The sequence below is a fragment of the Colletotrichum fioriniae genome (assembly GCF_027942845.1).
Source record: "Colletotrichum fioriniae strain IMI 355084 chromosome Unknown scaffold_17, whole genome shotgun sequence".
Taxonomy (NCBI): domain Eukaryota; kingdom Fungi; phylum Ascomycota; class Sordariomycetes; order Glomerellales; family Glomerellaceae; genus Colletotrichum; species Colletotrichum fioriniae.
The window spans coordinates 370349-392918 of record NW_027076853.1 but is presented as its reverse complement, the minus strand read 5'-3'; the positions used below and the strand labels follow the sequence as shown (position 1 = coordinate 392918).

Below are 22570 nucleotides of genomic sequence, written 5' to 3'. Positions count from 1 at the left end.
CCATGGGGAGTGACAAGAATGCCCAGTTCACTCTGATCTTGATTTCCCATACCTTCATTGTCCCCGGATACGGATCACTCTGTAGTGAACGATTTCGGATCCATTTTGTCAGACTCGCGGCAACCATTTCGAATGTTCATGAGATGTTTTGCGAAGCTGCGAGGCTGCTGATGATCTCGGTTGGTGTGTTGCTGGTGCGCATGCAAAGAGGTAAAGGTTATTTGAGCAGTGTTGGCATTCCTGGCTTGTCCAAAGACGCGGAGTCGCTGAGACCCGATAACCTCACTGCCAGCCAGTCTATGAGGCTTCCGACAGTGTTGTGTGAGATGTTGAACCGCAAATCGTCATCTATTTTCAAGCCAGTGTCGGCGTAATATTCCTCCTTGGAAATGACAAGCTGTAGATCTGAACGGGGTGCATCAGAGAAGCCGATGTAGAGTGAATGGTTTATAAACGTGTTGAAATATTTTGTCGCAGCCAAGTTGTTCGTCAACCAATTTGATAAGAAAGAGTCCGGGTTTCTTGTTGAGCGGGAACTGAGGACCTTCTCCATGAGCATATTTTGTTCGACGACGGACTGGTAGACGTTGGTGCAGAAATGCAGGGCGCATTCTGTCGCGGTGATATCCGTGTCTTCCCAAGCTTGTTTCCGCTTGCGATAGTCCTGACTGGCCGACATGACAGCGACGGAAAAGATCATAGACTCAAGATGCCCAAACGACAATGTCCGCCCCGGGTTGTAATTCGACCGCGCAGTGACTTCGGCGTTTCCGAAGCCAATGTCGATTTCATTCCCATTAGCTTTGATCCCATTGAAGTTTGATATACTCAGATCCAAGGATGGAATCTCGAACCTGGTATAAGTGCGGAGTTTCTTGTCGGGGAAATCCAGGCGATCTGGCAGTGTAATAAGTTCATCGTTTATCTTTGCTCGTCCGTTGGACTTCTCCATCGCAGGTGATATGTCTTTGCAAGTACTACATACAGCGAGCGATGCGAAAGGGTCCCAGGTACAATTGCCAGTTGAGCACTCGAAGTCGGGTTTTGTACTCTCGGTTGAGCTGAGTTCGGAAAAGCCTCCCAGCACCGCCGCCATTGCACCAAAGTCGTTTTCAGGTCTCATGGAAGTCATAGTAAAGTTACCCCAAGGCTTAGGCATTTCATAGTCTTTTGGAGTCCATCGGTCAAATGCCGCAAAGACTCCTGCGTCCAGCCTTTCAGCTTTTCCAATCGCGCTTGTCACTGATGGATTTATATAGCTGATGTCTTCTCCCGAGAAGCTGATGATAGCTTGCAGGAATGGCTCGAAACCTACTAATATGACTGCCGAGAGGGCTCCAATAGCGATCCAATGTCTAAAGAATTCCATGAGATAAGAATCACGTTACAAAGTAGCATCATTCGTACCTAAGCCTGGTCCACCACAACAAGCGAACACTCCCCCAGGGTCCGCGGCTAGCTTCTTCGAAACGGTCAAAGACCATCACATGGTCATCTCTTTTCCGGTACCAGTTCCACTTTCCCTGGCTGATACAAGCACTAATGGCGAAGCCTAATGAAGCTCGGGACGTTGCTCCGAGAGTGGATATGACAGTGTTGAGAGATATCGAAAAGGTCCAGGATGACAAAGGCTTATCTTCGTAGAGGGGAAGAAGGATGAGGATTGCGGCAAAAGATACGATACTGAGAACAATTGACCACAGTTCTAGTGTCCAGTGATATTCGCCAGACGGGAGGAGTCGGTTAGTCCATTCATCGATGGGTTTCGGCTTGGCGCATGTGTCCTTCAAGGCTGGCGTGGTGTCTTGAGTTGACCTTGACTCCGAGTTGGCTACTAGACTGTATAGAGGAGTCTCTTCTCTTGGCTCCTGTCCGGGCTCGGGAGATTGCCCGTGGCTGGGGGTTACGATTGTATCTTGTGAAGGGGAAGAGATTTGGCAGGAAGAGTTGGGTGAAACTTCGACTGGATGTGCCTGCGGTACTGGAAGATCTTCCGCCGGACCATCTCGAGAGGGAATATGAACTGTCGACATTTTTTCTTTGCATTAAAGCGCTGTGTAAGTGATGACAATAGATGAGAGGATATATCAGCAAGGACTGCAGCCTTATAACTGCCTCATCTTGGCCGTTTGCCAGTATGAATTCGTCCATCAGGCTGGCCTGCCGTGCGTACTTACGAATGTTGAGGTCTCAGGCTTCGAGGTCTTAGACTTCGAGATCTCGCCATTTCAGTGTTCACCTCCATCGCCCCCTTGCGTCACATCGCCTACCACCAGCCACTTGACTGATGCAAGCTACGCAATTACTAAAACCAGTCAAGATATCCCAGGCGGCGTTGCGTGGCAAGGTAGGTTGCCTTGTCTCGCACACAAGGCAAACTTGTGTTTCCTTTTCATTCGAGGGATGAGCCGAGGGCCAAGCATCTCGTAAATACAGAATACACAAAGTTTCCCTATTCTGAATGAGTGACTCACGTCAATTTCTTTCGTGAGATACCTAGAAAGTTTGGCTGTCATTTTCGGGTTCAGTAGCCGGATCTCAAATACAAGCGAAACTCAGATGCAATGGCAACACGTCGTTCAACCTTCAGCCTCAGGCTCATGACACATTTTTGAGTACTTGACTACGCAGAGATCCACGGAGTATTATTACCAAGTGATTCAAAATGGTAGAAGTACGCAAGGCAGGTGGACATGATTGCCTTGTGCTTGGTTCCTGGACATAAGGTGTGAGATCAGACGACATCATCTAGTCTCTGCAGACCACCATTTTCGGCCCGGCTCCGAACAGCATCCCCCGCACCCCGGGGCACCGTTTACCGGCAAAAAACAAAGCAGAGTCTCTTCTCAAGGTCTTTGAGAATCTAAGTTGTTTTCTTCTTTCCCATCTCCACCGTCCCCCATGATCGAATGCGGGGTAAACCCATGCTAGGAGCTTTCTCCAAGACTCCACCAGTTCAAGCGGCCCAATGCCGTCACCAGGAGCACCTCGGGGAAGATATTTCCATGGGGGGAATCCTGGCCTTGACCGGCCCCAAACCTTGGTTGAAATAGCTTCGGTAAAAAGCCCACCGCCCCTTCGCCCAGCACCAACCCAAACGTAGCTTGGAAGCCGTTGTTGGTCCATGATCGGATCGGGGTCGAATGACGATGCTCATTAAACACGAGGAAAATAACGGTGCGGGGGATGCGGAGCCGAACAAAGCCATTGCCCAATGGCTCCAACTTCCGGGCCATCCATAGATGTACCCAGCCAGCATCTCCGATGAATGTTACGTCCTTTTAAGAGAGAGACCTTCCTCCTCCTCTTCTTCGCCAGTGTAACCTTCTTCTCTCCCATTGCAGCCTTGCTTCTCACGTTGGTCTTTACGTGAGTCTCTGTTTCCGCAATGAAGGGTCTTGCCATCGCCTTTGCGGCGCTTGTGTCGTCGACATGCGCGCAGTACATGAAGACTCCCGCCTCGCCTCGTTATGTCTCTCACAAGGCCGTCCCGAGACAGGCCGGCAACCAGACTGGCAATTCATGGCCCTACGCTCCCTTCAGCACGCGCGGACGTGATATCGTCAACGCCCGCGGTGAGGTCGTGACTTGGGCTGGTGTCAACTGGCCGATGAGTGGTACGTTCAACATTTAGTATAGGCTTCGCAAGAGCACCTGACTAACAAGCCATGAAGGAGAGACTATGGTTCCTGAGGGCCTGGAATGGGCCTCGGTTGATCAAATTCTCGACGATGTCGAGAGCGTCGGCTTCAACTACATCCGCATGTAAGTCCCCTTCGAGCTCACACGCGTGTACTCCATCGCACACCTCGAATCAACCTCAGCTCACACTCTTCTCAGGGGCTATGCCATCGAGATGGTTGACCAAATCTACGACCGCGCCGGCGAGGACGTTCCCCTCGAGGTTGCCATGATCACGGCCCTAGGCTTCGTCAACGGCACAAAGGTCACCAACGAAATCATTCGCAACAACCCGACCTGGACCCGCGAGACGACCCGCTTCGAAATCTGGTCCGCCATCGTCGAGGCCGCCTACGAGCGCGGCATCTTCATCTCCCCCGACGTGCACGTCGGCAAGGCCCAGTGGTGCTGCTCCCACACGGACGGCAACGCCTGGTTCGACGACGTCAACTTCAACACGACCCACTGGCGCCGCGGCCTCTCCTACGTCGCCAACTGGGCAAAGTCCCACCCCAACATCGTCTCCCTCTCCCTCCGCAACGAGGTCCGCGAGTCGTGGAACGTGACGAACCTGTATTACAACTGGGACACGCTCGTCGGCAACTTCTCCGCCGGCGCCGACGCCATCCACGAGGCCAACCCGGACGTCCTCATCCTCTGGGGCGGCATGCAGTACGGCCAGGACCTGTCCGCTCTCACCTCGGGCAAGAACTACCTGACGGCGCCGTGCTATAAGTGCACCGCCATCCGCGACGCAGCCCGCCGCGAGCCCAAGGTGTTTGACCTCGACAGCCACGCCTGGGCGGACAAGCTCGTCTGGGAGCTGCACTTGTACAAGATGAGCGAGGATGTCGACACAGGATCGTGCCCCATTATTGAGGCGGGTCTCTACCGCAACGGCTTTAACGCGTTGGGCATTGACAAACCCGCGGCTTGCAATGTTACGAATGACTGCCCCAAGGCGAGCCGGTTGACGCCCGTCATTTTCTCCGAATTTGGCAATGGCCAGGACGATACGCTCCGCAACGATACCCTGCAGGTGTGTCTGAGGGACTACACCGTCAAGCACAACGTCAGCTGGATGGTCTGGGGTCTTGCCGGTAGCTACCGTGTGCGCTCTGGCGCGCAGGGTGTGCCCGATACGTGGGGTCTATCCAACTATGAGTGGAACGGTTGGAACTCTCCCGAGACTATTGAGGATATCTGGAAGCCTTGGGTGAAGGCTATGAACCCGACTAGGAAGTCATGAGGCACGGCTTTAGAGCCCAAGTAGACCTTAATCCGAATTCTAATTTGATCTCATTGCCATTTCCACAACACCGATTGAGATGATTCACTTTGAGTGATATAACCCAGTCTTACTTCTAGCTTTGGAAAGGCAATGTTACGACAGATACAGCCTCTCAGTGTACCAGCCTAGACTCTGCAAAGCTGTCCGTCACTTTTCTGCTTCCATCCCTCGTTTCCGACACAGGGTTGGCACCAGAAAACGTCGTCTGGATCGACGGTCTTCTTGATCCTGAGAAGGCGCTCATAGTTAGTGCCCCAAAAGGTATGTTGCCAGTCTTCCTCGTATGATAGACCCTGTGACATGTTAACAGGGGTTTCAAAACTATTCGTTTGGAACGCCATGCCAGACTTACCTCATTCAAGTAGGATCCTCCACCGGGAGTCAACTGCCGGAAGCCTTCGACCGAGTCGTAAATGCTCTTCTCGGCTTCACTCTTTGACGTCTCATTGAACGAAGTCCATCCAACGGCAGTTACTGCAAAGAAATATGATCAACTCGGGTGACTTCTCTTAGATGAATGAATATGACTTACTCGCATGGATGTAGGCAGTTCTCCATGCCGGGTGAACTGCATCATCCCCGCCCCTAGGCTTCGCGTTATGTACTCCCTTGCCAGATACCAAAAACGCATACATGCCGCCCACGTTATCAGCAGCCGTCTTCACCGCGCTGGCAAGAGCATCCAGATCTCCCGTCAAAGCCTTCTCATCCAGCAAACGGGAGGCCAGCAGCTTATTGATGCCCCCCTTATTCATATCATAGTTCTTGTCATAAAAGTCGACCCAGGACGGGTACTCGGTAGTAATCTTGGCAAAGGTGACATTGGGCCAGCGTTCCATGACGGTCTGGTTGATTGACGTCCAGATCCTATTGACTTCTTCCCGGTCCGTGTCATCCTGCATCAGGGATATGCCAATGACGCCAGCCGCGTTCGGTGGGAGGCCCGGGGAGCTGACGGGGTTCGGCATGTGCGAGTTGATCAAGGCGTAGCCTGCGAGGCCGGCCTTCTCGAGGGAAGGGACGTTTGAGAGGAAGTAGGCGGCGAGGTCTGGGATAATGGGGGACCGGAGCTCTGTGAGCATTGCCCATGCTGTGTGGGTGATTGGGGGCGACAGGTGTGTTGCGAAGGTGATTGAGGTGAGAACACCAAACGTCGATCCTCCTCCCTATTGAAGTCAGTACTAGAGGTAAATTCTCAAAAGTGAGGCGCACTTACACCGCGCATAGCCCAGAACAGATCGGCGTTCTGAGCCTCGTTGAGAGTCAAGATCTCGCCAAGGGGCGTGACGACTTCCATCTGCAAGACATTATCCGCGGCCAACCCGAAACGCGGCGCAAGCAGCGAGTGGCCACCTCCGGTAGCATAACCCCCGACGCTCACCGTCTTAGCGGTACCCCCAACAATGGCCTGGCCATGTTCGGCAGTGGCTTTGTAAAGGTCATACATCTCGGTTCCGCCTCCAGCAGTTACTGCGCCTCCCGGGATAGTGATATCGCTTCCCGCGAGCTTGAACTCATCCGCATGGTACTCGATGCCCGTCATATGATGCACCCAGATGGAGAGCGAGCCAGGGGCGATCGATCTGCCCAGGTAATCATGCCCGGTGCTTTTCACAATAAGCCTCACATGATTCTTCCTCGCTATAACCCCAGTCAATACCCAAACACCAGGAACACACGGGACGCCGACAGCTAAAAGAGGAAGGCAACAAACCAAAATCGATACCAATCTTGACATGCTCCGGCTCGGTAGCATTCACGACGTACGCAGGGTATCCGTCACCGCTGCACAGATAAGCCGGGTCAGGAAGGCAGGAGTCATTAGCGAAGTTGCTCCAGACGACGGAGACAGGGTCGTCGACGTGGAGCTCGTACGAGTTCCACCGAGCCTCGACGTCGGCGCAGGCGATCTCGTTGTAGGCGTCCTGTCCGGGATGGCAGACAGCTCCCGGAGGAGACGGGCGGAGAAGTCGTCCCCCTCCGCCGCCGTCGCCGCCTCCAAGGGACTCGCCGAGGCGGGCCCATTCTGCTGCGGAGGGCCAGTCAGCGGTGCCCGGGTAGGATTTGCATGTTGGTTTGTAGGAGGAGTCTTGGGCTTGGGTGAGGAATGCGAGGAACGCGGTTAAGAGGATGAGGTGGTTTGGGATGTGTGGCAACATGGCTTCAAGTGATGGGACTGAGAGTTTCTGGCTTTGAGGCTCCGGGACTACAGTCTTACCTGAAAAGAACCATGATTTGAAGGCCGAGGCATCGTTTCCTTTTTAAAGTGTCGTGATCGTCGAAGGAAGCCTAGAGGTGGGTGATGTTTGTGCAGCAAACAAGTCTGCCGAAGCGGCACGGAACGGACTGGGGCTGAGACAACGAGGTTGCAACGGGGCGTCGTGAGGCGTCGTCTCTAAAGGGAAGTTGCCCGAGATGAATTCTTGTTGGATGCGAGATGTCAGACAATGATGTTGCCAATCAAGGAATCCTTATTGCGAGGATTAAGCATCCCACTACATCTCGGTTATCTTTCAGCTCCTGCAAGACGGCAAGCACAATCCCAACCACGTTGTATCGGGGCGCTAGTGAGATCATGATGTAGGGTGAGATTCATCTAGCCGTCACAACTCGTCAACGGTTTACCATGTGTTGCATGTCAGACTCCGCCGTGGCTTGGCTGGGCGTTGGCCAACGCGAAACATGCGAGCGGTGAGCCTTCTTTGTATGCTCGGTAGCCACGTCGCATCCTAGAGAAGAGCCTCACGAGATATCCTCATCAGTCATCAGCTTATCTTGTCTCACAATTCAGACAACTCAGACACTACATCACGTCAGAGACGGAAGGATAGGTAACCTCAGCCAGACTTTTTTTTCACACTGCAATACCGAACATTAATTGAGCCTAACTTAGTAAATAAAACCATGTGGTGTACTTGGCAAGTGAGAGACTCTGGGAGTATAAGCGTTGTTGGTTGGGGCTATCGTGGTGGTTCCAACGTCGACAAACTACATGCAAACACACTATCGGGCTTTTCGAATCATGTCGGCAGTTGGGATTTTCCAGGATCTCAGCCGCCTCTTTGGAACAATAATAAGGTGCGTGAGTACATCTATGAATGTTGTGCAACCTGAGTTGCATACACCGAAAGCTCACATAAAGACTCTTCAACGACCGCGTACTACCAAGTCAATGATATTCATGCTGCCTTTTACGAGTACGATCGCAAGAAATTGTGTTCAAAGGCGCCACATGAAGGATTCTTTTCTGTGACTGTAACTTCAGGGAATACATCTATCACGCCTCAAGGTAACACCCATGGCTATTACAATGTAGCGATTTCATCTTGTATAATACTGCCCCACTGCATTGATCCGTACTTGAGTAACTTACATTACGTTGCATCACCAGAGGCCTAAACAACAGGCCTCTTGGACGAAGCCTCGGCAAAACCTACTCAGAATCTGCCAACACGTGCTCGACCCTACAAGGCCGTTCATCCTCAACTTTGTGGTGGTCTGCACCAGTCCCCTCGCCGTCCGACGCGAGCTCGGCCAAGATCTGTTGGAGGTCGTCTATCTCTGGATCCTCCTTCAGTACAAAGACAGCCCCTTCTCAAGTTCGTACACTTACGGATGTGTTTCGTCGCAGCAGATGGTGACCTCTCACGATCCTGACCACCAGGAGCCCAAGATTCGTCGGGGGCGGGAGACGAAGGTAACGGTGAAGCCGGGGTAGGTGGTGGTGGTGGTGAAGGCGGCGGAGACGGCTCCGGGCTCTCGACATGCCGAATACTTTCCAAAAGATCCCGGCTTGCATCTGTTGAGTCGCTCAGTCTCGCTCGCTGAATTCGTGTTCCCATTGAGCTGATTATACACACACGGTCTAGATAATCGTAGAAATACCCCTCGAGCACCGAGCTGTCAGTCTCACTCGCAACACGATCCCAGTTCGTGGCAGCCACGACGGCATGTCGGAACCGACGGGAGCTGAAGACGTTCGAAAAAGCGTTCAGGTTACGAACTGCGTAGTCAGCGTTGCTTAGATCCATGACGCGCTGGAGGTAGATGACGCCGTCTATTTGTTTGTCCATGGATTCGAGCCGGGTCTTGATGTAGTTGAGTGTATTGGTGTCTGGGAGGTACCGCTTGTCGGGGGAGAGGCCGAGTGTGTCTATGAGATGTATCTGGAGGTTCTGTTCATCGAGGTTGGCGGTGTGTATGCTAACGTCGTCATCTTGGGCAACTGCGTAGTCGCCTGCGGTTTCGAACAGGGATCGGATGAAGGTCGTCTTACCACAGCCTTTGGGGCCGATTACTGCTAATATGAGATTGTTCATTCTTCTGTTTTTGTCAGACTTGCTTATGTGTGTGCCTACTGAGAGCGAATGTCGGAGGGCTGCCAGAAGCGGCTCCAGAGTGGACATTATACGACGAAGCATTTGTAGCTGTTTCTCTACTGTCAGTTCTCAACCAAGTCAAATCCAGCAAGTCGTTTTCTTCACAAGAGGTCTACGTATCGAACGACCTCAAGGCCAAACTGGACCTTAAGAAGGTATTAACAATGAGTGGGAGGTCTGAGGTTGGTGGCTCTGGGTAGACCTAAAGATGCCAGTAATTTCTTTTGAGTTCGAGACAGAGTATATGATTGATAACTGCTACACTTTCCATTGCTTGCGGAATCGGGACAAGAAAGGTTTGTCAAAGGCTACCAGAGTCATTGGAAACAAATCTTCTCAAGGACAGAGATTTAAAATTACAACTATTGTTTCTACACACTTTGAAGTTGACAATCCCCGACGTCATTTAGTCAAAGAAAGTGACCAAACAATTTTGATTCTTCTCAGCAAGCCCTAAGGATCAGAAACTTGATCTAAGCCTCGAGATCGGGATCACACTCGAACGGAAGAGACTGAAGAAGCCGACAACTTCGCGCGACGCTCGGCTCGCGGACTACTTAAGACGCACTTCGACGCCACCTGCCAAGACGAACATCTGAGATGTTTTCAGTTGTCTGGCCGGTTGGCCCAATGGCAAGGCGTCTGACTACGACACACCGTGGAATCAGGAGATTGTGGGTTCGACCCCCATGCTGGTCAAAATCTTTTGCTATCTCAAGTAATTTTACATTTTTGACCTCTTCTCTTAACGGGGAATTGCTCCAGAGGTTGATTTTTCTCAAATCACACTCATTTGTGGGCAGCGCCCGACCTGTGACCATGATGAGAGTAGCGCTTTGTGGCCGACAACTCAGCACCACTAAACTTTGCCAATGGCGTTGTACAGGCGTTGCGGCCGTTGAAGAAACATGTTTCTGACTTCAGACTGCCCCCTCTACGTACTATACGGGCCTAGTCAGCAAAAGCTTGCGTGAGTTGGCAAGTGCTCTCTAAGTCCTTTTAGAAAGCAAGCCGGCGCATCTACAAAGGCGTTCCGAAGACATGGAAAGTTTAGTTACTACATTGTATGCCGGGATGAGCTTAAACGTAGGGAGTTTAGCTGCCGTTGCTAGCCCTGCACGGCAGACTTTATGCTAAACTGGATTCAACTCTATCAATCCGCCCCCAGTTCGAACTTTCTTCTTTCTTAACGTCTTCTAAGACATTTGGAGGCCAACCAAGCTAGCTCCAAGTTTTCTGGATAACTCGGCAAGTCGACCTTCCAAAGAGGGTGTACGCCGAGGCCGCAACTATTGCACCAGACAGGGGTTGGGGGGTTGGTTAATTGGTTTCGTTGAGGAACTTGTGAGATGGAATGCTGTGCCGCAGTGACGTACTTCCTTGGCACCTTGGTATCAGAGAGCACCGCCCGGAGCCTCGAGGCAAATATAGGGCAGTACAGTACAGCAACGGGCAGGTGCTTCGTATGGGATAGCTGTGAGTGAAAAGAGCGGTCCCGTCGAGTGGGACTCGGGCGAAGAATGAGAAGAATGTTACGCGAAGGGGTTATGTCTCAGTGGACGGGAGTAACTCAAGGCTGGAGACTCAGCCCTGCCGATCGTCAGCAGTAGTGATTGTAGATCAGCTGGGGATTCCTCCCAAAGAGTAGTCTAGAGTCTAGAGGAGAAGCAACTCTAGGTTAGTACGTTAGGAAGAATGATGGGCACGAGGAATTGACCTTGAGCAACGTGGAAGAGAATGCCTTCTGAGGTTCCGCCCGGCTGCCCCCATCCCCGCCCCGCCGTTGTGTTTTCCTCTCTGGCGCGAGCCAATTGCATTTATTGATGGGGGCGAGCCCGCCCACCTTGATCCTTCGCCCACAGACTAGATGACGACCGGACGGCTGCGGACTGAATGACTGACTGACTGACTGACTGATTGACTGCAGCAGTGCAGATGTGCAGGCAGTAAGTACGGATACGCAGTATTGGGAGGAGCAGATCAGCAAGGTGCAGGTGCTGACGCTGCTGACGGGGACGGGGAAGGCGCCCAGCGGGAAGTTGCAGGGGTCGCAGGGGTCGCATGCCACGTCGCGTGCCGACTTTCCCAGAAGTCGACGAGCAAATTGCACCAATTTGCAGCGGATTGCACCGAATCTGCACCCAGAATACTCGACTTGGCGACGCAAACAGCCCATCTTGGCCCCTAAGCCTTAAGGACCTAAGGATAGTCTGCCTACCTAACTCCGGTCATTTGGTGTAGGTGAGCCTGGCAAAGCCTGGTCATTCATCAGTGTTCAGATTTCTCTTCCAAGGTATTCTCTTGGCGAAATCTGCACGGCATCCTCCATTCATCCTTCCTCCCTCCTCCTCCCCTCGTTTCCGCCCAGACGTCTTGGTATTTTCTTTCCCTCGTGTCCTGTCAGCCTGTTTCTCTTTGGTTGCGTTTTCTTTCATCGTTTGTTTCCTCCTATTCTCGTTTCCCTATCTTTTCCCTTACGGATACTGAGGAGACGAGGCTTTGGAGGCAATACATCTTAGACGACCCTAATTCTCCTAAAGATCCACGCATGCGCGGCCACCCCTGTCGGACGACGACGACGACGACTGCGCCGGGCCCCTTTCCATCAATGCGATAAGAACTACTCGAAAAAAATAGAGAAAGCGACATCCCATTTCCGTACACGCGGCCTCCCTCACCCCCCAGAATTCCATACTTTTCGACACTGGGGAAAGCCTTCGACGCTGTCAAACCATCCGCATACGTCAAAAATAACGATCCCGTCCCGTCCCATCTCCAATTCGCTCATTCCAGCGGCGCCACAGCCCGCACGCGTAAACCCAATCTCGAAACGAAAGCTTGCGGCGGTTTAAGCTTGGGTGGATAACCACGGCACGGGTAAAGAAAGGCGCCTACCGCCACCATTGCGGATACAAAACCCACGAGGTCCTCATCTGCAAAGCTTCAAGGTACCCGCTTCGACATCCTATTTCAGAAAGACGACAAGAATCCCATATAAGTGGGTGTTCAACCTCGTCGTGGGTTCAGCAACCAAACCCAGGCCGGTTCGTCTCGTCTCAACACATTGCGCAGCGGGAGACCCTGACGGCAAAAGAAAAGGAAAAGACCTACGCACACACCAGAATCCACAGAGAAAGAAGGTCACCACCATGTCGTTCCCAGCTCCAACCCGCCCGCGGCGTGGCGTAGTCTGCGTCGCCGCCTTCTTCATCCTGACCACAATCTTCCTCGCGGCAGCCCGCCTCGCCTCCTTAGACCTCACATCAGCCATCCGCCGCCGGCCCGCTGCCAAAACCGCATCCGAGCCCTCACCAGCCGATGCGCCCATGTCCTACGGCGAGACCGCTCGCCCAGGCTTCACCGACCTCTCCGTTCACATCGCTAACCTCCCGGACCGTCACCTTCCCTCCCGCGAGAACCCGAGCCGCAGGCTCATCGTTGTTGGCGATGTCCACGGCATGCGCGTCTCCCTCGACAGACTACTTGAGGAGCTGCACTTTGACAAGTCTCGCGGCGACCACCTCGTCCTTGCTGGCGACATGATCAACAAGGGTCCCGACTCTCGCGGCGTCCTCGACCTGGCCATGCGCCTCGGCGCATCCGCTGTACGCGGAAACCACGAGGATCGCGTGCTTCTCGCACACCAGAACATGAAAACAACCTACGTTACCGACTCGGATGCTCACGGCAATCCTGTCACCAAGAGAGACGAGGAAGGTCAACCAAAGGCCGAGGAGAACAAGGAGGAGGACAAGAAGTCAGAAGAGTCCCCCAGCGAGAACGCCTCACCCGAGCCCGAAGACAAGGACGAGGACGGCGAGGACGAAGACGAAGCATCGCTAGAAGAGACCGAACAAGACGACCTCGAACCCTCAATCTTCCCCCACGGCGACTCCAAAGAACGCGCCACCGCCCGCTCCCTCACCCGCAAACAACTCAAGTGGCTCTCCACCCTCCCCGTAATCCTCGACGTCGGCGCCGTAGAATCCATCGGCGGCAACCTCGTCGTCGTCCACGCAGGCCTCGTCCCGGGCCTCGCCCTCAAACACCAAGACCCCTGGGCCGTCATGAACATGCGCGGCCTCGTCTACCCACGCGAGGAGCTCCGCCGACAAGAAGCCCACCGCGCCCTCGAAGACTACCGCAGGACCCACACCGCCGCCCCGGGTGTCACCGAGACCATGATCCAGCGCGAGCACGAGCGCCGGCGGAAACCCCACGACCGCAAGATCGCCATCCCCACCGACCGCCGCGACGGCTCCAGCAGCTGGCCCAAGGCGTGGAACGCGCACCAAAAGGCACTGCCCGAAAAGGAACCCCGCACCGCGGTCGCCTACGGCCACGATTCGAAGCGCGGTCTGCAGATTGACAAGTTTACGTTCGGTCTCGACTCGGGCTGCGTCAACGGCGGGGAGCTGACTGCCCTCGTCATCGAGGCCTCCGCCGAGGGCGGCGTCACCCATACCATCAAGAGCACAAAGTGCAACAAGGACGAGGGGCGAAAAGACAGGAAGAGGAACAAGAAGCATAAGAAGAGTAAGAAGGGAAAGAAGAGCAGCGAGGAGGTGCACATGGCCAAGTCATAGAGATTGACCCGTCTTCCCAGTACAGAGGAAACGGTACAGAGGAAAATCGTTAAGAAAGAAGAAGAAGAAGGAAAGAAAGAAAAAAGACGCATATCAAGCGTACGGCATGTCCAAGACGGCCACTCAGAACCAGCTGCATGTGTATGGGCTGGCTGCCCAACACTTCCTCATCTCAAGTGAGGGGAACTACGGAAATGGATATACCTAGAAGTCATCGCCAACGTCTTTACCACACCACCAAGAGACGGTTCATTGTACAAAAATAAGTTGCGCCCATGCAGTATTGGGACGCAAACAGCAGTAACTACCCTAATGAAGGAAAGCATCACCATCATCACACAAGGAGTTTTAGTCATTAGAGCAATACAAGTTCACATTCTGAACTCGGGACATTGGGAGACCAATTTCTCGGATTTTTGCTACCAAGCAGTCTATCTTATTGATTTTATGCCTCCCTCCGAAAAAAATAAGTTGACTTCCACAACTCAGCGCCTCTTTCATCACTTGACGCGCCGTTTGCTGGGGGTGTGTTATGTGTGTCATGGGGTGGATTTGTTTGTTTTCCTTCTCATTAAGTCATTCTCACATCATGATATGTATCCTCCTCCCAACGGGAAAGTTTTCTCGCCCGCGGGCGTGGCTTTTTGTTCTTTTTGTTACGTCGCTTCCACATCCGGACAGACAATTTATGCCTGGACCTTCTGCTTGATGATGTCCTTGAGGGTAATGGCATCAGCGGCGAACTTGGAGATACCCTCACGGAGCTTCTCGACGGCCATCTGCTCCTCGTTGAAGTCGAAGCGGAAGAGGGGCTCGTTGCTGATGTAGGACTTCTTCTCAAGGTTGAGGCTGGAGGCAGCGGCGGCGTCGAGCTTCTTGGGGACGGGGGCGTCGGAGTTGAGGAGCTCCTCAAGGAGGTTGGGCTAGTGAAGGTGTTAGTTACCGGTGTCTTTGGAACATCTGAGGATACGGTGAGAGGTGGCAAACGTACAGAGATGGTGAGGTAGTCGCAGCCGGCAAGCTCGGTGATCTCGCCAGTGTTGCGGAAGGAGGCACCCATGACAATGGTCTTGTAGCCGAACTTCTTGTAGTAGTTGAAGATGGTGCCGACGGACTTGACACCGGGGTCCTCCTCCTTGGTGTACTCCTTCTTGTGGGCGGCCTTGTACCAGTCGAGGATACGGCCGACGAAGGGGGAGATGAGGTAGGCACCGGCCTCAGCGGCGGCGATAGCCTGGGTGATGGAGAACATCAGGGTCAGGTTGGTGTTGATGCCGTGGTCGCGCTGAAGGATCTCGGCGGCCTTGATACCCTCCCAGGTGGAGGCGATCTTGATCAGGACGCGGTCCTTGGAGATGCCCTGGGCCTTGTACAGCTGGGGTGGTTGTTAGCAAAGTTGCTCAAAACTGTTCAACGTCGGGATACAAGACGTACGTCAATGATGTGCAGGGCCTTGTCGACGGAGGCCTTGGTGTCGAATGAGAGGCTGGCGTCAACCTCGGTGGAAACCTTGCCGGGAACGACCTTGAGAATCTCCTTGCCGAACTCGACGAGAAGGGCATCGAGGGCGTTGTCGACCTGCTCGTCGACGGAGCCACCCTGCTTCTTGGCGGAGGCAACGGCCTCGTCAATCAGCTTGGCGTACTCGGCCTTCTTGGAGGCGGCGAGGATGAGGGAAGGGTTGGTGGTGGCATCCTGGGGCTTGTACTTGGCAATGGCTGTATAGTCGTAGAGTCAGCAAACATCATCTGTGTATTGGTATCATGCCCCAATCCATTAATCGTGTTGGCTGTGATGGATCGAGGTTATGGTGGCAAAGTGGTGATCAGGAAGTTTTTGAGAGATTTTGGGGGAATGGCGGGGAGGAAGGCGGGGTGGACTGACAGGCAAAGTCGCCAGAGTCGCTGACGACGACGGTGCCGGTGGCCTTGAGCTGGTCGAGAGAGGAAGACATGGTGATGTTTGATGAAGGAATTGTGGCGGTTGTTGGTGGGAGATTTGGCTTGAGGAGGAAGAGAAGAGAGAGAGAGAGAGAGGAGAGGAAAGAAATAGAAGAGGATGTCAGGTCGTTGAAGTAGTAGATCTTTGTTGAGGAACAAGCGCACCGTACCGTACCGTACCTCCCCCGGAAGACGGGGGCGAGGGGTAATTTGTCCCTCATCCTCGCACCTCACACCTCACACACCTCCCACGCCCGGACGACGGACGGTAGCCGCCCCCCCTAGTGTGGGTCTAAGAGTGTCACGTATCTGAGAGTACTTCGTACCTTTGCACCTTGGTACATGACATGAGCAAAAACCGCCGCGCCTTCCCCGAAGATGAGAGAATCTGACGGTAGTAATCTCAAGTACATTGAATGGTTGTGATGCTGCAGAATCCTGTCCGTATCCACGATCAAGAGCCCTGGCCGTTCAAGAATATGGACCCAATGTTCCTTGTGCCATTACAACTGACTAGGTTATTCAATGCAGTTTCTTCTGGAATGCCGATCAAATTCTTTTTGACTTCTTGAAGACTGCTTGGAGAGGCAGGTTGTTGGTTCATCTCTCGGCCCCTACTCCGTACTCTGTACCGTTTTGGATGCTCTCTGCGTCGAGTGCTTAGACTTACTTACATCAGCCATTGACCGTCACCGTCACGGCGAGTCTTTTTTTTTGTACTTATCCCCCGCCCACCGTTTGGCGGGGTATCATTACGTCGTGGTGACCCACACCTCGCAGACGGCCGTGAGTAAGGCTGCTGCAGAGTTGCTGTGCTGGTGGTGCAGTTTGCTTCAGCTTGCAGCATCAGGCACGACCCAGCGATAGAGGTCTCCGTAAAGTAAGGAGCCCCCATCAACATCCGCCCCTCCATGACCCAGAATCATCGTCATACCCCCAGTGTTTTCCGTGGAACTCGATGCCAGTTTTGAATAATGCTGCTGGCCATTGCTGCTTGCTGTCCTTTTTTATCTACCGTGAATGTCACCTTTCGCTGGATCCGAAAAAACATTCACATTCGGCGGTTCCGCTTTTTGGCTGTCGCAAGTCCCTGTCGGATATCCTCAATGCTAGCCAAGGCTGGTTTCTAAAAAATCGCTCTCACGCTCTTGGAGTCTGGTTTACCCGCATGCTGCGAGGCTGCTGCTTTATTCGTATCTGCACAGGCCCAAGAAGAGGAAATCCGACGTAATGGTACCCATAGAAAACGGAGAAAAATCGCGAATCGCGATCCGTGTATGGGAATTTCGAGTCGCTCAGGACAACGGAACCCCATCTACCAGAGTAATCCATCGTTCCTAATAGACGAAAACCAAGGAAGATATCGGCTGAGGCGTCAAAAAAGCGAATAAAGCAGCTTGCCCGGGTTCTTTCGATATGGGGCGAACAAAAAGAACCCGGAAGACCAGAGATATCGTCTTCGTAGGCCCGACTCGAGATCCAGAGCCTTCAAAGTACCGTATGGGCGGAATCGGATGTATCATCTCTTCGGTGTTAGGCGATGTCAAAACTGCTGGGTCACACGCCGCCGTTCGCCATCGCCGTTCCCATCCCGCCGTCGCCGTAGGTGGCCCCCGTCCGTTCCGGCGGCTTCTATGAAACTATAGTACTGGACTCTAGCTAGTAAGAATGCGACCTAATTACAGGCACTTGGCTAGCTCCCCTGAGACGTCCGTTGCCGTCGTTTCTTCATATCGGAAATATGAGCCATCTCCTTCGGCCCAAATAACCCACCATCGCCGCAATCGTTGCCCCCATCTACCCGTACCTAGGTAGTCCGTACACAACATTGGCAGCGGCACATTGCTTACCGTACCTGGGTAAAAAGGCATGCCGCTCCAAGTTGTTTCAAAAGTATCCTCTGCACTACAATGGTCTGAACTCTTCCCAAACCAAATGAATGCGTAACAATCATCTTCACTTGGCATTGTGACTCAGCCCATCCATCCATAAGTTCTCAACTTCCTCTAAATCCCTCCATTCCGTCCATCGTGCTTCTCGCCTTCCACCACGTGCTCGCCATCGCTCTTAATTGGTTCAAGACAGCCAAGCATCTCAGACGTCGTAACAAGGTGCCCGTACCGTATTGGCCGGGCCTCGTCCCTCTTGGACTTTATCCGTCAGATCCGCCCGCCGCCGCCTCAATTGCCCCTCGGTTGCCATGGCGGGTTTATCTCGCAGGAGACTCCCTCACTCTTCACTGCGCACCCCCATGCCAGTCCAGTCAGTCACGCTTGCACGAAAAGTGAGAAAGACCACGGGTACAGCAGAAATCAATCAGAGCGCAGAACCCGTTATCGTGGGATTAGGAATCGTATTTTACCGACCCTCCCAGTTCCGCGCCAATGTCCGACGAGCTCGAAGCCACCAGTGACAGCCAGCCAGCGGCCTGAACCCGGACTCGCCCCCGAAGTCGCCCTTTCTTGACCCCCACTTCGAATGAGGAAACTCCGGTTCCCGGTATTCTCTGACCTTCCACCGCCTACTTTAACAATCCCACCAATATCCCACACCCAACCAACCTACGTACTCTTGCCAGACCCAGGCGGTTAGGCTCGCCCTCGCCATCTCGCGGAGAGCGACCATACCCAGCGCGTCCAGTTTCCCGTGAGTTCTATTCTAAGCGCACTATTGGCGAGCGTAGAAAACGGGGCCCTTCTTGGGTCCTCTTCCCGCTCGGGACTCGGGACTCGCCAGTATTTCTCTTCGCCTGGGAGTCTCAAAAGTCAGGCCTGGAACTCTTTGAGCCGACCGGCCGACGATCCCGACCAAAAACCCACATGGAACGGCACCGAGAAGTTGGAGCCCCTCCATTACGTAATTCCGAGGAAGCTATTGCGAATATCGCAACAGCTCAACTCAACGATTTCCGAACAACATCACGAGACATCCAATTTCCCTTGTTTCCATGCTTTGCGAAAAAGGCAAAATACAATTTGACAAGGCTTCATGTAGCCTGTTGATTCATGCAAGGCTACTGTGAATTATGTAGTGACTTTTGTGTTTTCCTAAAACCGCCGCCACCCTCCAAAAAGCTGTTCCTCCCAATTCATTTAGTCCTCAGTGATATCGCCGTACTCCCACATACCGAGGCGCTCCTCCTTGGCCTTGGCCTCAACCTCCTTCAGGTGCTTCAGATAAGCGGCGTGTTGGCCGCTGCGCTCCCACGCCTTGAGCTTCTTGGGCACCATGGCCTGGCCGTTGGCGACGATCTCCTTATTGATTGAGTCGTTCGGGCCCGGCTTCTTGTCGCCTGCGTTGTAGTCAAAGAGGGTGATGTAGCTGACGCCCTCCTTGGTGTCGACAAAGTCGAAGCTGGCAACCAGCTCCTTACCCTCGGTCAACTCGGCAATGAAGCCAATGGATTCTGAAAAGTATTCCGGCGCAGTGGGCAGTTGCAGGAACGAGAGCGAGGCGTCGATTGCTTGAGCCTTGAGCTTCTGCGTGGTGAACTGAGGCTGGTCCAAAGGTCTCAGCTTGGACCAGGGCTGCTTCTCCGTGTTACCGTAGTCAATGTAGACAACCTCCGCAACCTTGGCTGCGCGGTCGTTGGAGCGAATGCGGCCTCTGTACCATTCTCCGTCGGCAGAGAACTTGGCGGCGACAAAGTCACCAGCCTTGGGCGCATCGCCGATGGGCTTGCTGTTTGCCGAGTTGATGTGGAACTTCTTGAAGTCGTTCATCAGGGTCGTCAACGCAGCAGTGCCCTTGCCAATTTCCTGGATCTTGATCTTTCCGTTGCCATCAATGTTGGTAATAACAACATCGCGGTAGTCCTTGGGCTTGTTCTCGTACGCCTCGGGGGTATCATTGGTGGTCTCGACGGCCTCGGCCTCCTCTTCCTCCTCCTGAGACGGGTCCCAGCTGTGCCACAGTCCCTTGCGACCCTCCTTGGCCTTCTTCTCAGCCGCAAGCAGCTCGGTGGCGTTGCCAGACTTCTCGGCGGAGTAGCGGTGAACAGAGGCCAGACCCTCTTCGACAAGCAGCTTTGCGACGTTCTCACGGTTGATGTACAGGTCACCGATGAAACCTCCAACCTTGTCAATGTCGTAAATGTCGACCTCGACGTCACGCTGGTTGCAGCGGCGGCTGGCAAGGTCAATGGCCTCCTGACCAAACTCCTCGCCATTGTCGCCTCCACGGCCCGGGGCACGAGGAGCACGAATGCCACCCAATACCAGCGTCAGCTTGACACCCTCACGGGGAATCAGGATGGTGAAGCGAGAGCCAGACTTGACGAAGTCAACGATGGCGGGCACCTTCTTTTGCCTTGACAGAGTGCCGAGCTGGATCTTGGCCTTTTGCAGAGACTCGGAAGCATCGGCGTACTGCTTAATCTTGGGGGCCTTGCCAGACCAGATACCCTTCTTCTCTTCCTTGGCCTTCTCCTGGGCAGCAAGAAGCTCGTCATAGTTGGGAGAGCGGTCAGTGTCGTCCTTGCGGTGACGGATGACAGTCGCGTACCCAGCCTCAACCAGCTCGAGACCAACGTTCTTGCCCTTCTCCGTAACTGTGGCAACCTCGCGGGCCTCGTAACCGTCGGTAGCAGGCTTGGAGCCATCGATGCTAATCTTGACATGCTTGCCGATAATCTTTTTGCGCAAGAATTCCTTGGCCTCTTCCTTGTAAGGGGCTTCTGACGCCTCGTTGGTGCGAGGGCCGCGGATACTGCTGAAGTTGACCCTCTGCTCCTTGTCACCAGCCTTGTTGCGAACAATGATGGTGTCTGCGCCGATAATCTTTGCGACAATCATGTCGGAAGAGGCGCCGTCAGCCTTGGCAACGTGGTGCTGATGGATGCGCAGCTTCTTGCCCTGAGCCGTCTTCTCAGCACCACGAAGGCCGGCCATCTTCTCGCCGAGCATGGTGGAGTGGAAGTCGTTGCATCTTGCGAGACCCTCAGTAAGGAGGAACTCGGCAATGTTCTTGTTGCCGTTGGGGTGGATGATGGCTGCCACCAGCTGTCCTTGAGCGCTGGCGCCAACAATATCAACCTTTACGCGGCGCTGGAGCAGTCTCTCCTCAACAAAAGCCTTGGCCTCATTTCCAAACTCTTCAGCAGCCTGAGTCTGGCCGGTAGACTGTATCGTTCGCTCGGTGGTAGGGGTACGGACTCCAGCAAGGAGTGTCATGACCTGCACGTGCTTCTTATCCGAAAGGAGCAAGCGCACGAGGAGGCGGTCGCCGCTCAGAACGCGCTCGACAATGCCGTCAACAGTCTTTCCCTTCCACTCGTTCATGAATTGAGGGCCGCCAAGGTCATTCTGGACCTGAATGTTGCCGCCAGTACCAGACCAGAGACCCTTGCCGGCATTCTTGGCTTCGGTCTCGAGTTGGCGCAGGTTGTCAAGACGCTGAGTAGTAGCCTCGTCGTCATCCTTACGGCCAGCCTCTTCTCTGAACTTGAGCCATCCAGCCTTGATAGCTTCATCAGGGAGAGAGGGGCCATCTTTGGAGAGCAGAGCAGTGCCGAACTCGCGACCGGAAGGTACGGTGTAAGCTACTGTGCATTGGATCTGCTTGCCAACGACAAGTTCTCTGAGGTATTCTCTTGATTGGAAAGCGAATGGTTCATCACCTTCCTTGTTCAGGCGAGGAGCCGTGACGTATGCGAGGGAAAAGGTCTTTTCGGCTCTGGGGTTGTTGGGAGCGGTCAAGACGAGGGTATCGCCGCTAAGCACGCTCTTGACCTTGGCGAAAAAGGGCTTCGACATGATGGGTGAATCAAGGAGTGACCGGGTGCTATTGAGAAGGTATACTATCAAGATTCATTGCTAGTTAGCGTGCTGCTCGTCCCAAGCTGTTTGCGGTGACCGTTGTGTGTCTCGTGCCTGCCTGCCGTCTCAGACATTCTGAAGCATTGAGCTCCAGGCATTGACTAGCAATCCATGAACTGCACTTGACAACTCCGATTGGAGTCACAATAAAGCTTCCCAAGATCACTGTGACTGCGAGTGCACAAGCGCACCGAAGACAAAGCCACTGTGTTCAGGTGAGGCTGTCTAGGAAGTGCATGGATAGGTGCAGTTCCCCCCCGGGTAGAAGCATCACCTTGCTGCCCTCCCTGCAAGGGAAAGCTCAATGTCCAAATAACCAGAGGCCATTGCAAAGAAGGAAAAACCGTAAAACATACCGGTAAACAAGAAAGGGGTTTGGTAAGGAAAACGGAGAGAGAGGATGTAGAGATGGTTTTCGGGGAAGAGAGAGGAAGAGAGAGGAAGAGAGAGTTGGGTTGGAAAGGAGTAGCAAAGGCGATTGTTCGATTCAAACGTTCGACAGTCGTACCGCCTTTTTGACAGCTTGCCTCAATTTCGCCCGGTCTCGAGCAAGCAAGTGTGGGGAAAGGAGTTCAGGGACTACAGTCCACACGGAGGCAGGGGTAGCAGCTCGCCGGCGGCCAGTAGCAGTGGCGGGAGCCCTTAAGCGAAAGCGGGGTTGCAGCTACCTTATGTAAGGTGCTGCACTTGCGGTTTTGGTTGCTAAGGACAGCTTCCCCCTTGAACAACAACAATGCGTCACTTGACTTTCAGTCCTGTACAAGGCATTGAACAATTGATTCATGAGGAGCAAACTGCTGGGTATCTTATCAATGGCAGTGTACCTACTTACACCACTTAAAATTGTTTGCGTAGTTTTTCTCATCTCTGAGATATC

At 53.6% G+C, this 22570-nt stretch overlaps 7 protein-coding genes and 1 non-coding gene across 8 annotated transcripts; 3 read left to right on the top strand and 5 right to left on the bottom strand.

Moving 5' to 3' along the window:
• Window positions 1-217: 217 nt before the first annotated feature.
• N0V96_011306 (uncharacterized protein) lies at window positions 218-952 on the bottom strand (the record flags this gene model as incomplete). The annotated part of the gene is made up of 1 exon (XM_053192284.2): window positions 218-952. The coding sequence occupies one exon, from the start codon at window positions 950-952 to the stop codon at window positions 218-220; it is 735 nt and encodes a 244-aa protein (XP_053050448.2).
• A 2436-nt stretch (window positions 953-3388) lies between these two features.
• N0V96_011305 (uncharacterized protein) lies at window positions 3389-4930 on the top strand (the record flags this gene model as incomplete). Its single annotated transcript, XM_053192285.1, has 3 exons — window positions 3389-3617; window positions 3675-3765; window positions 3841-4930. The coding sequence occupies 3 exons, from the start codon at window positions 3389-3391 to the stop codon at window positions 4928-4930; spliced, it is 1410 nt and encodes a 469-aa protein (XP_053050449.1).
• Window positions 4931-5097: 167 nt separating this feature from the next.
• On the bottom strand, window positions 5098-7131 carry N0V96_011304 (uncharacterized protein; the record flags this gene model as incomplete). The annotated part of the gene is made up of 5 exons (XM_065759234.1): window positions 5098-5265; window positions 5325-5446; window positions 5505-6138; window positions 6189-6555; window positions 6740-7131. 5 exons carry the CDS (start codon window positions 7129-7131, stop codon window positions 5098-5100), a joined length of 1683 nt encoding a protein of 560 aa, XP_065612131.1.
• A 1274-nt stretch (window positions 7132-8405) lies between these two features.
• N0V96_011303 (uncharacterized protein) lies at window positions 8406-9291 on the bottom strand (the record flags this gene model as incomplete). The annotated part of the gene is made up of 2 exons (XM_065759233.1): window positions 8406-8533; window positions 8586-9291. 2 exons carry the CDS (start codon window positions 9289-9291, stop codon window positions 8406-8408), a joined length of 834 nt encoding a protein of 277 aa, XP_065612130.1.
• A 676-nt stretch (window positions 9292-9967) lies between these two features.
• On the top strand, window positions 9968-10050 carry N0V96_011302. Its single transcript has one exon. It is a non-coding gene; the product is annotated as a tRNA-Arg (tRNA).
• A 2450-nt stretch (window positions 10051-12500) lies between these two features.
• On the top strand, window positions 12501-13937 carry N0V96_011301 (uncharacterized protein; the record flags this gene model as incomplete). Its single annotated transcript, XM_065759232.1, has 1 exon — window positions 12501-13937. One exon carries the CDS (start codon window positions 12501-12503, stop codon window positions 13935-13937), a length of 1437 nt encoding a protein of 478 aa, XP_065612129.1.
• A 686-nt stretch (window positions 13938-14623) lies between these two features.
• TAL1 (sedoheptulose-7-phosphate:D-glyceraldehyde-3- phosphate transaldolase) lies at window positions 14624-15891 on the bottom strand (the record flags this gene model as incomplete). The annotated part of the gene is made up of 4 exons (XM_053192289.2): window positions 14624-14860; window positions 14929-15312; window positions 15372-15655; window positions 15822-15891. The coding sequence occupies 4 exons, from the start codon at window positions 15889-15891 to the stop codon at window positions 14624-14626; spliced, it is 975 nt and encodes a 324-aa protein (XP_053050453.2).
• Window positions 15892-18969: 3078 nt separating this feature from the next.
• On the bottom strand, window positions 18970-21630 carry N0V96_011299 (uncharacterized protein; the record flags this gene model as incomplete). Its single annotated transcript, XM_065759231.1, has 1 exon — window positions 18970-21630. One exon carries the CDS (start codon window positions 21628-21630, stop codon window positions 18970-18972), a length of 2661 nt encoding a protein of 886 aa, XP_065612128.1.
• Window positions 21631-22570: the final 940 nt, after the last annotated feature.